Genomic DNA, 14,095 nt, shown 5'->3' on the forward strand with positions numbered 1-14,095 from the left:
ACTACTACCTAAACCACATAACGAACTACATATACCATATTACGAACTTCATATACCTCATTACGAACTGCATAAATAAAATGATGAACTACATAAACTACATGACGATCTACATATACCACAAGACGAACTACCTAAATCACATGACGAACTATCTAAATCACATGAACTATCTAAATCACATGACGATCTAACTAAACCACGTGAGGAACTACCTAAACCCATAACGAACTACATATACCACATTACGAACTACATATACAATATTCCGAACTTCATATACCACATGACGAACTACCTAAACCACATGACGAATTGTATAAACAACATGATGAACTACATACACCACATGGCAAACTTCCTAAACCATATGACGAACTACCTAAACCCCATGACGAACTGCATAAACAACATGATGAACTACCATGACGAACTTCCTAAACCACATGACGAACTACATATACCACATAACGAACTACATAAACCACATGACGAACTACCTAAACCATATGACGAACAACCGAAACCACATGACGAACTTTCTAAACCACATGACTAACTACGTAAACCACATGATGAACTACCTAAACCACACGACGAACTTCCTTAACCACATGACGAACAACCTTAACCACATGACGAAATACCTTAACCACACGACGAACTGCATAAACCACATGACGAACTACCTAAACCACGTGACGAACTACATAAACAACATGATGAACTACATAAACCACATGACGAACTACCTAAACCATATGACGAACAACCTAAACAACATGACGAACTTTCTAAACCACATGAGGAACTACGTAAACCACATGATGAACTACTACGTAAAACACATGACGAACTTCCTAAACCACATGACGATCTCCCTAGACCACATGACGAACTACTTATACCTCATGACGAACTACATAAACCACATGACGAACTACCTAAACCCCATAATGAACTACATAAACCACATGACGAACTACCTAAACCATATGACGAACAACCGAAACCACATGACGAACTTTCTAAACCACATGACGAACTACGTAAACCACATGATGAACTACCTAAACCCCATGACGAACTACCTAAACCACATGACGAACTACTTATACCACCTGACGAACAACATAAACCACATGACGAACTACCAAAACCACATGACGAACTGCATAAACCACATGACGAACTACCTAAACCACATGACGAACTACATAAACAACATGATGAACTACATACACCACATGACGAACTACCAAAACCACAAGACGAACTGCATAAACCACATGACAAACTACCTAAACCACACGACGAACTACCTAAACCATATGACGAACAACCGCAACCACATGACGAACTTTCTAAACCACATGACGAACTACGTAAACAACATGACAAACTACCTAAACCACACGACGAACTTCCTTAACCACATGACGAACAACCTTAACCACATGACGAACTACCTTAACCACATGACGAACTACATAAACCATATGACGAACTGCATAAACCACATGACGAACTGCATATACAACATGATGAACTACATAAACCACATAACGACCTACCTAATCCACATGACGAACTACCTAAATCACATGACGAACTATCTAAATCACATGACGAACTACCTAAACCACATGACAAACTACCTAAACCACATGACGAACTACCTAAATCACATAACGAACTACATATACCATATTACGAACTTCATATACCACATGACGAACTGCATAAACAACATGATGAACTACCTAAACCACATGACGAACTACCTAAATCACATGACGAACTATCTAAATCACATGACGAACTACCTAAACCACGTGACGAACCTTCATATACCACATGACGAACTACCTAAACCACAATAACCAATCTACAAGGCTTCGACATGACGAACTGCATAAACCACATGACGAACTCCCTAAACCACATGACGAACTAATAAACAACATGATGAACTACATAAACCACATGGCGAACTGCATAAACCACATGACGAACTACCTAAACCACATGACGAACTAATAAACAACATGATGAACTACATAAACCACATGACGAACTTCCTAAACCACATGACGAACTACCTAAACCACATGACGAACTGCATAAACAACATGATGAACTACATAAACAACATAACGAACTACTTAAACCACATGACGAACTACCTAAACCACATGACGAACTGCATAAACAACATGATGAACTACATATACCACATGACGAACTACCTAAACCACATGACGAACTACTTATACCACATGACGAATAACATATACCACATGACGACCTCCCTAAACCACATGACGAACTACGTAAACCACATGACGAACTACATATACCACATGACGAACTACATATACCACATGACGAACTGCATAAACAACATGACGAACTACATAAACCACATAACGAACTACCTAAACCACATGACGAACTGCATAAACCACATGACGAACTACATATACCACATGACGAACTACATATACCACATGACGAACTACATATACCACGAACTACATAAACCACATGACGAACTACATATACCACATAACATACCACATTACGAACTACCTAAACCACATGACGAACTACGTAAACCACATGACGAACTTCCTAAACCACATGACGAACTACCTAGACCACATGACGAACTACTTATACCACATGCCGAACTACCTAAACCACATGACGAACTACCTAAACCACATGACGAACTACCTAAACCACTTGACGAACTGCATAAACCACATGACGAACTTCCTAAACCACAAGATGAACTACCTAAACCACATAACGAACTACATATACCACATAACGAACTACATATACCACATGACGAACTACCTAAACCACGTGACGAACTACCTAAACCACATAACGAACTACATATACCACATAACGAACTACATAAACAACATGACGAACTACCTAAACCCCATGATGAACTACATAAACCACATGACGAACTACATATACCACATAACGAACTTCATATACCACATGACGAACTGCATAAACAACATGATGAACTACATAAACTACATGACGATCTACATATACCACATGACGAACTACATATATGACGAACAACCTAAACAACATGACGAACTTTCTAAACCACATGAGGAACTACGTAAACCACATGATGAACTACCTAAACCACACGACGAACTTCCTTAACCACATGACGAACTACCTTAACCACATGACGAACTACCTTAACCACATGACGAACTGCATAAACCACATGACGAACTACCTAAACCACGTGACGAACTACATAAACAACATGATGAACTACATAAACCACATGACGAACTTCCTAAACCACATGACGAATTACCTAAAGCACATGACGAACTGCATAAACAACATGATGAACTACATAAACCACATAACAAACTACCTAATCCACATGACGAACTGCATAAACAACATGATGATCTACATATACCACATGATGAACTACATATACCACATGACGAACTACCTAAACCACATGACGAACTACCTAAACCACATAACTAACTACATATACCATATTACGAACTTCATATACCACATGACGAACTACCTAAACCACATGACGAACTACTTATACCACCTGACGGACAACATAAACCACATGAGGAACTACCAAAACCACATGACGAACTGCATAAACCACATGACGAACTACCTAAACCACATAACGAACTACCTAAACCACATGACGAACTACCTAAATCACATGACGAACTATCTAAATCACATGACGAACTACCTAAACCACATAACGAACTACCTAAACCACATGACGAACTACCTAAACCACATAACGAACTACATATACCATATTACGAACTTCATATACCACATGACGAACTACCTAAACCACATGACGAACTACATATACCACATAACGAACTACATATACCACATAACGAACTACATAAACCACATGACGAACTACGTATACCACATAACGAACTACATATACCACATAACGAACTGCATAAACCACATGACGAACTACATATACCACATGACGAACTACATATAGCACATGACGAACTGCATAAACAACATGACGAACTACATAAACCACATGACGAACTACATATACCACATGACGAACTACATATACCACATGACGAACTACATATACCACATGACGAACTACATATACCACATGACGAACTGTATAAACAACATGACGAACTACATAAACCACATGACGAACTACATATACCAGATTACGAACTTCATATACCACATAACGAACTACATAAACCACATGACGAACTACATAAACCACATAACGAACTACATATACCACATAACGAACTACATAAACCACATGACGAACTACATATACCACATAACGAACTACATATACCACATAACGAACTACATATACCACATAACGAACTACATATACCACATAACGAACTACATATACCACATAACGAACTACATATACCACATAACGAACTACATATACCACATAACGAACTACATATACCACATAACGAACTACATATACCACATAACGAACTACATATACCACATAACGAACTACATATACCACATAACGAACTACATATACCACATAACGAACTACATATACCACATAACGAACTACATATACCACATAACGAACTACATAAACCACATGACGAACTACATATACCACATAACGAACTACATAAACCACATGACGAACTACATATACCACATAACGAACTACATATACCACATAACGAACTACATATACCACATAACGAACTACATATACCACATAACGAACTACATATACCACATAACGAACTACATATACCACATAACGAACTACATATACCACATAACGAACTACATATACCACATAACGAACTACATATACCACATAACGAACTACATATACCACATAACGAACTACATATACCACATAACGAACTACATATACCACATGACGAACTACCTAAAACACATGACGAATTACACATATATTACTGTTATTTCTGATGTGACCAAATGACGAAATACATTTGAACGATTATTGCTGACATGACGAACTACATAAACCACATGACGAACTATATAAACCACATGAAAAACTACATATACCACATGACGAACTACATATACCACATGACGAACTACGTATACCATATTTCGAACTTAATATACCACATGACGAACTACATATACCATATGACGAACTCAATATATCCTGAATGACGAATTTAATATGCCATATATGACGAACTACATATATATTACTGTTATTACAGATGTGACCAAATGACGAACTACATTTGAACGAGTATTGTAGATATGACCACATGACGAATTACATATACCATATGACGAACGAAATATGTACTGCTATTACAGATCTGACCACATGACGAACTACATATAACATATAACGAACGAAATAAGTACTATTATTGTAATTACTATATGAGGAACTTATGAACGACATATTTACTGTTATGGTCTATTCTTGTCAACATGGCCACATGCCAATTACAAACCAATATGTATTGTTATCAGGCTTGACCATACGACGTCAAGACACGAAAGTATAAGAACCAGTACGTTGCCTTTTCATTTGGTAGAAAAACAGATTCATGGTTTTGTTTTGGTCATTGATTTCAGTAGAGTATTTTCATATTTTTTATATGCGATTATGAGTTTTAAATAGGTTCTCCACAGGTTAATACAGAGTGTTTTCCTTTGTTTTGTAGTTGAAAACAGACCATTGAACCCTACTCAACAGTACAGTGACAGTAACCACGGGAATATACTACTATGTAGTCGGCTCAACATAACTCCCGTAATTTGTCATTGGGTAGCAATGGAATCGTACATTTTCAAGCATTAAGTTAATAAATATTTATAATTCCCCACATTCTCATAATTTCAAAAACGTATGCGTGTTTACATCATTTTTTATTGTAGGACTCGACCTTCAGAGGTTAGGATGGTCAATGGTGGCAACTCTCAAATAGGAACCTCTGCTCAACTTTCATCAATTTAAATATCTTATTACCCGGACTTTCATTGAATTGATATATATATTTAACGAAAATTGTGTAATTTATAAATTGTTTACTGATTTCTGCTCTTATGTAATATTTGATGTATAACTGTGGAGGACGTTATGTGAACCATGTTATGAAAAAAGTCCTTATGGATTTCACTCTTGCAGGTCGGGGATCGGAAAAAAAGAACACACCTGCTGTTACCCACTCCATGCATCGTAAGAGGCGACTTATGTGGGAACCCCTCCAGAACTGGGTATTTGCTTTTGTTGTGACCTCTACTTTGGGGACAAAAAAACGACCAAAATAAATATGCTACACCCATTGCAACATTTGAGATCTTTATTTTTCCTTCTTCTTCTTCTTCTTTTTCTTCTATCTACCTTTTTATTTCCTAGCGCCTTTCTTGACAATACCTCACTTTTAGCTTCAATGTTGAGCGTTCGCCCAGGTGAGGCATGGCATTTCAGTTAGATAGCACTATTAAGTCGTCGTCAGATCTGCGCTTTCACAAGGAGGCAATTACACCAACATACCCTGTCTCCCACTTAAACACACATTGCACGCATACACAACACACATGAGGCACGTCCTTAAATGACCATAGCTGTTAATAGGCATTAAACAAAACAAAAACAAAACCAAAACCAAAACCTTATGGGTTTTCAAAATGTTATTTTGTTGACCAACGTTTAGATAATTCTCAATGATTACGTATTTGATTCTATGAAGTGAAACATTGTCGACGTATGTCACCTCCATAGCATGCTAGTTTTATGTTTGCTTTGTTTTGTTTTATTGACAAGTGTATATCTCTTGCATTTGCTCCCTTCAGGACAATATATTGACCCTCACATAGGTTTGCAAATAACAACACTTTTGCTGAACCGAAATTTTAAGATTTCTTTACCATTGCTTAAATGTCTATGCTCTTTGTTGAAGTGCATCTAGGGGTACCATGCTTATCCTCGGATTAAACAATTGCATGATTTACTGGTCAGTCTACGTTGTTAAATACTATGTCGACCCAAAATGTAAGACGTTTCCAATGCATGTTTTGCCGGGCAAATATAAATGATCGCTGAACACACCGATTCTATCCATAGATACTTGAGTACACAGGGTTTCCACCTACAATGGGGGAAATCTACTCGAGGATGTTAGCGTGTTTTCGTGGTTCAGTGTTCGAATTAAGTTTGAGATTTCTTTTGAATATACACTTAAATTAATGTTTGTTCATAATATTTCCCCTTAGCAGCTACGTGGTAAAATTATAACACATTTATACGTTGTTTTGTAAGCATAGTGTTGTCTCGTTCACTTGTGATAGACAAGTAAATCGACCAGTGTAATTTGAAGATTCTATGCTTTAAAAAAATGTATGCAACATATGGATTCTGTTTTGCAAATCACATTGGAATTAATCTAAATGAACACGTACCCGATGAAATTGGAAGAAAAATAATAGTTTTCTCTGTAAGAAAGAAAAAGTTCTATATTAACTGTTACATTTCATATAGGCGGCATACATTGAACATATTAATTGCTTAAGATGATGTTTGTTTAATTGACCCGTTAAATTCATTACACATTTCGTTTTTGATTGTAACATATTATACAGGGTCTGTGACAATTAACATTGGTGTGTGCTTACCCAAAATATATCACAGAACGGTGACGCGGAGAAATAACGAAGAGAAACAATAAAAATATGAGCTCCAGATTAAATTAAGAAACCTAATGCAAAAATCAATAAGACTTTTCGATTTTCCAACTTTGCTAGTTTTTAAATATTTTAGTTCAATAAGAACAATACAACGGATTTCCCAAAAGACCAGCAACGATTTTATTTAATTCGTGTCTTATACTTTTATATCCCCAATATTTTATCGTATTAGTATGACTACAGTCAAGTGTTTTGTATACGTTTTTTATGTCGGATAGTAAATATTCATCCATGCCGAAAGTAGTCCGCGCCGGTAAACCAACGCCGCAATGTATAAACTACTACAATATTCGATTCATACAGCTAACACAACAGCGACGCCACGCTGTATATCGACTGCTAAAAAATCGTGTGGGGCATATGTGATCACTGTGGCTTTACCGGCGTATCCGGCTCTCTGGAAATAGATTTAATGATAAATTGGCTTTGTTATTGTTTACTACGATATGTCGTCTATAAATATGTAAATTTGGCGAATTTTATTTAATAAAACTTTAAAATCAAGCCCAAACTTTGCTATGTTTCCCTATTGAGTTTCGATGCACGTGTTGATAAGTACAGTCTCGTTAAACTAGAGCATGTTTACTTCAAGTTATCTGCCCATACTCCGTTGCACTCGCTAATACGACCTTCCGAACTCAAACCAACTTCAGCATAGCCTGCGCTTGGTTTCTATGTTGTATAAACCGATACGTGGGGTGGTGTTTTATAACGGGAACAGCCACAAAATACTTTAAAGCAATTTATTTTTATGATTTCGAGTGTATTATACTTATTTCTTTAAATTTTTCGATTAGAAAAGTATTTCTCTTCATTCTCAGTTTCATAAATTGGTCCGAAAGTCTAAAGTCATATGCAAAATTCCGAGCCATATTATCGAAGGGAAAAAACGAAAGAGATACATTTGCGTGCTCAATAATATCAGGTCTGTCGCCGTATTGACGTCAGTACGAAAGCCCCTATGGCAAATTATGGCTGTTCCTTCTACCTCCCTGCGTTAGGAGTAATTTCTTTTTATTTCCAGAGATAAGGGACTATTTTCTGTAGGAATTGCTTGAAAATATAGACAATTTATCATCACCAGGAATAAAATTATAAAATAATTTTAAACAAAATACATTATTAAGCTGAACACATTCCAGTTTCATAACATAGTGCGGGAGGTGTATTGATCAGCTAATTGAAACAGCAGTATTGAAAAGAATGCCTTAGACGCATTACTGCCAGAAAATTGTGTTTATCCGCTGAGTGGACAATTTACGAAAAAGAATTCCCGAATTTGTTTGAAGGAATACCGCTTGATGATAACGTGTGTTTCAACTCGGGAAATGTGTTATGTTAGGTACACCGGTTATTAGTGTTAAAGTTAGGGGCTCGGATTGGCAATAAGTATATATATAATACAAATGCGGAGGAATCGCTTTGATCTTCCGATATTCCCGCTTATTGAAGTGTACCGCATAATAGCACTATGTATGATAAGACCATGCTGCCATCCGACTAAGTTTTACTGTATGTACATTCAACTCAAGTGCACGACACGTGAGAAGTGACAGTTTTGGACAGAACTGTGTATGTCTGGAGGAAGAGGAATATGCTTGAATGCCGATTTAGCTTCGTCCTTGTCGTCCATTTGGGTGGGTAAACAGCATTATGCTGGATCAACTCAACTGCGTGAATAACAAAGACGGGGACATAGAGCGGTCGGACCATTCCCGACTGTCACCAACTTTTCGGTAAGTGTTTATAATGGAACATGTCAGTCCTGTTGAAAGCCAGGAAAGATATATGTTAAACAAAAAGCTTAGATCACCAAATCAACTTGGTGAAAACAACACAATGGACTCGTTTCAAGATGGAGGCCAGCAAAACATGAACACTGAACAGAATGATTTCATGAATCCAATGGACGGGCCCCACATGAATGCAGACATGAACAGTTATCCCCCATCGTCTAGAGAACAGATGATGGGGGTTGACAGTTACAGCAGAATGAATCAAAACATGCATCCTAGTCAAATGTCGGGGTATAATGCGTACAACCGAGAGAATTTCAACTCTGGCGACCAACAACATGGCGGTATGCAGATGACAGGAAGTGGCGATTTTGCAAATCAAAATTCGCCTTTCCCGGGTCAGTATTCACAATCCAATGCCAGATCAGGTTTTCAAAGCAATGTCAAGCCTGTCATGGGCTCCATACGCCCAGGAATGGCCCCACCTGGAGGGGGTATGATGCCAGGGTACCCCCAGTCACAAAGGAATATGTTGTCGGGGCAAACCATTTCACAACAAGGTGGCCCTACCCCAACACTTAATCAACTCTTACAGAACCCAAATGCACCTCCTACCAGGATGCCATCAAACAGTTATGACTTTCCGCAGAAAGGGGGTATGGACATGGGGAACCCAAACATGCCCTATGGAATGCAGCCTGGTTGGGGAGGGAACCAGCGACCCATGGGAAACTATCCTCAAGGTCCCATGTCAATGCCAGGAACGCCTTATAGAAATCAGGTAGCGTATGCCATTTCTTTTCTACTTTCAGTTTGTCTCCCACTTCACCTCTGACTGACTTGACAGCTACATTGTCCATGGTTTATAATCCCCGCCATTGATATAAATATAATCTTATCAGGCCACTGCACAATGGAACTACATGCTGACAAGTGCAGGGTCGATGTCTTGGTCCCAACAGTAAATCCAATACACAGGATTGTTTACATCCTAACATACAGGTTGCTTGCTCCACATGCCAGCAATCAATGTTTAAATTTGGGAGGCAAATTCTGGCCTTTGATGATATGGACCAATGTGCTAATGCTACACTCTGATTGGCTGATGCCCCTTTGTCAAACAATCAATTAATCACAGTGCTGTGATGATCTATTTCATATGTCAAGTGATTCAGATGGAAGGGAAGGCAAATAATAATAGAGCAATAAATAAAGAAGTTGGGTTTTCCCTTATTTATTTTCCTTTAGGTTGCAAATATGCTGTGTACACAGGTTAAATGGTTGCATTATTTATTCATAATCCTGAGCAGCATGAATCAATTTTAATTTTACAAAGGATTTACAAATTACTATTTTTGTTATATTTTACAACTGATAAGCATTTATTTAATTATCTTTCCATTTCTTGAATTTTTGAGGTAAAGTGTTGGTTTTATGTACTTCTCAATTGTATGTTCCCCATTTGAAGGAACTCCTGATTTACATTAAACTTTATGAATAACATTTAGAAAGATAGGTTTCCTATGAAATTGTATACATTTGGCAAATTAATGTCATTCACAATTGTAAAAACCTGTTTACATGACATCACTGTTTGTATATTACTGGGATGTACCAATTTCCAAGGTCTTTAACTTGAAACAATGGTATGAAGATGATTCTTTGCCTAGCTATAGCTATAATGATATGATAGATAATGGGTATTGGTAGGAAGTGTTTCAGATCTGATATTCTTACCTGTTTATGAACCTATCGCATAATGTTTGAAGCAATTATTCAAACATGCTCATTAGTAATCCAAGTTGTTTATTAGTTTTAATTATTTAAAGCGTTTGAAAGAAACTGATACTTTTAAGTAAGGCTGTTCAGTTTTTATAGGAATCTGGGTCTGATAATGTGTGCCCTTATACCCATCTTCTGATGGGTAACTGTGTGTGATTGTGTTTGTCAGAAAAAGAAGAGAATGTAATGCTTCGTTTAATATCCCAGCCAAATTTTGTTTTAAATGACGGGATGATATTTTTAGTATCTTGTTACATGTTCAGGAGTAACGTTGTTATTTTGTTTTCTCACAGTGACTTGGGCAGAACTAGTGTTACAGTAGACATAACTTGTACTTGTAAATAAATGGAATATGTTGGTTTTTACTTAAAAAAATTCAGTATATGATTGTTTGATTTCTTGACTGCAGCGTTAAATTGATTGTACCGTGTCAAGCCTGCCAATGTTATACAAGAAACAGGTCTGCGAAAATCTGCATATGTCTTGCTTCCTGTTGCACATGTGAAATAAATGTGTCAACATGCGTATTTGCTCATGTTGTGAAAGTTACCGCAACTCGTGACTTGCATACCGGTATATGGGTTAAAGATGTATTGTTTTTCGGTTATAAACAGCTGGTCAGAGAAAAGATGTGTCCATCAGTGAGGTTAAATCACATTCATTGTGATTATAATGTTTTTGTTTTCTGATGATATTGACCAGCTACATTAAACATCAATGTTTTGCATCGGTCAAGTATTTCAAGTACCAGGGTACAAGCTTAGGTTTCAAATTGCGGGTACAATAAGGTATTTAGTATGTCCCTGAAATAACTGATATATTGGCAGTCAAAGATGCTAAAACTTGACCATATGAAATGCAAGATAAGTTGACAAACATTTTATAAAACTTAAATTCTGATAGTATTATTAAATATGCATTATCGCTAACAGTTTAAACCTACTTGGTTTCTCTTAACTTGATCTTTGAAACTTGATCTTTGAAACAAGCTGCAGGAGTCATGATTAAACTTCATGCGCTTATTTACATCTAGAAATTGAAAGTATGTGTACAATCTCAAAGTGAGGCTGTATCAGCCATCGCTTGGGGCAGATGACGAGATAGTAAAGTTGTCTCCCTTATTTTTTTTTTAGTTTTGCAGTATTTGCATTTCATTTTATCTACTGGTCAGTTAAAACTTTTTTCACCAATAAACTTGTTCATGTTGATATGAGTTCTTTGTTAAGCAAATGCTTTTCAGGAGAAATATAAGTTCTTGGTCAAGCAAATGCTTTTCAGGAGAAATATACGTTCTTGGTCAAGCAAATGCTTTTTAGGGCAAAGTGTGACTTAAAGTATTGTATAAAGCAACCGTAAATTCAGAAAATAATAGCGAATTAGTTGTCAATGAAAATGTGTCTTGAGAATTTTTCATAATTATGTGAGAGACCAATTTTGTCACTTTTTTTCATGGTAAAGAAATTCATAACCTAACTTGTCCCAAGGTTTTGATTCTTGAAAACACAAAATAATTAATAATCGTTATTTAAACAAGGACCAGTAAATGAATCAAGACTGAGCAATTTGTCTGCTAAGTGAATAACCAAAAACTATTTTGTCAAGAAAAAATAATGGTTTCTTAAAGATTTTAAATAAGTATATCTGAGATATATATGGAACAATGAAAAAATCCAACTTGAAATAGACAGCAGTAGGATGGCACGTGTCATAATACTGTCATTTTGTCCTGCTGTAAAATTACAGGTAGATCCTATGTGTGATAAAAGAAGTAGTTCCAGTGCATTGTCCATGTGACTAGGATTAATGCACTACTTGACACCACATGGAAAGTTGTTTACACACACCCACTCAGGCTGTAGTCATTATGCTGATTAGCCATGTGCTTTTTGACAATCAGTCATTGGCTGTTGAAGAATGTAAACAGCCGGCAGATCTATCTTCTGGACTCTGAGTAATTGTGAATGGGATAATGGGAAGTTACACACACTTCGCACACATGGGGGCTCTTTTATGATTGGTATATATGAATGAATGACTAGGTCACAACCTGTATGTGTTTTCCTGCCAACTTTATCTGCATCTATTCATGCTACTATATACACATTCCGGAGGGGATTTACTATTAAATCCCTCGGTAAAGAGTTCAAAGATTTAATAGTAATATTGATTGAATGCATTGATATGGCTTAAAGAAATTAGATTGGTTTTTGCTTTTTAATTTTACATAGGCTAAATACTCAAAATGATGCAGTGTTACAACTTAATTATGAATTTAACTTTCGTGTCATATAAAGCATTCATAATGTTAAAGAAACAGATCCATACTTTTGGTGAAATCTTACTTCAAGCAGCATATAATTTATAAGATAGATAGTAAGGTAAGTACTTGGCTAGATAATAGATTCAATTTCAAAAATGATTTTTTTATATTGATGGAATTTAAATATTAATACAAAATCTATTCTTAATGGTGCTTGTCCAAATAAAGATAATTTGTATATATCGGGGGGGGGGGGAATGTTCTTCTAGTTTCAAATGGAGACATTGATTAGTAGGGATGCAATTACATTGATACAAGTGTGATTTGTGAAAGGGAATGAAGGTCAACTGTTTGGGGAAAAAATAACCCACTTATACAAGGACAGTGTTTATATCCCAGCTTCAAACAAATTCAGGGTTATTTCATAGTATTTACCATGTCCATCGAGTGATATATAATTCAAAGCTCTATTCAGCATCATTTAACAGATTGACTCTTATTTAAGAAATGTAGTATGAAAAATTGTCCTCAAAGCCCTCAC

The 14,095-nt window shown here is 36.5% G+C and overlaps 1 protein-coding gene across 9 annotated transcripts in view; it reads left to right on the forward strand.

Annotated features, from left to right (window-relative positions):
- Window positions 1-8,992: 8,992 nt before the first annotated feature.
- The window catches only part of LOC110467205 (trithorax group protein osa-like), a 61,873-nt gene continuing 56,770 nt past the window's right edge, over window positions 8,993-14,095 (forward strand). For all 9 annotated transcript variants that reach the window (XM_021524199.1, XM_021524200.1, XM_021524202.1 and 6 more), the window contains exon 1: window positions 8,993-10,293. In XM_021524199.1, the coding sequence (XP_021379874.1) occupies window positions 9,526-10,293 (768 nt within the window). In that variant the 5' untranslated portion in view covers window positions 8,993-9,525. The remainder of the gene's footprint in view (window positions 10,294-14,095) is intronic.

This window comes from Mizuhopecten yessoensis, unplaced genomic scaffold (genome assembly GCF_002113885.1).
Source record: "Mizuhopecten yessoensis strain PY_sf001 unplaced genomic scaffold, ASM211388v2 scaffold11165, whole genome shotgun sequence".
Taxonomy (NCBI): Eukaryota; Metazoa; Mollusca; class Bivalvia; order Pectinida; family Pectinidae; genus Mizuhopecten; species Mizuhopecten yessoensis.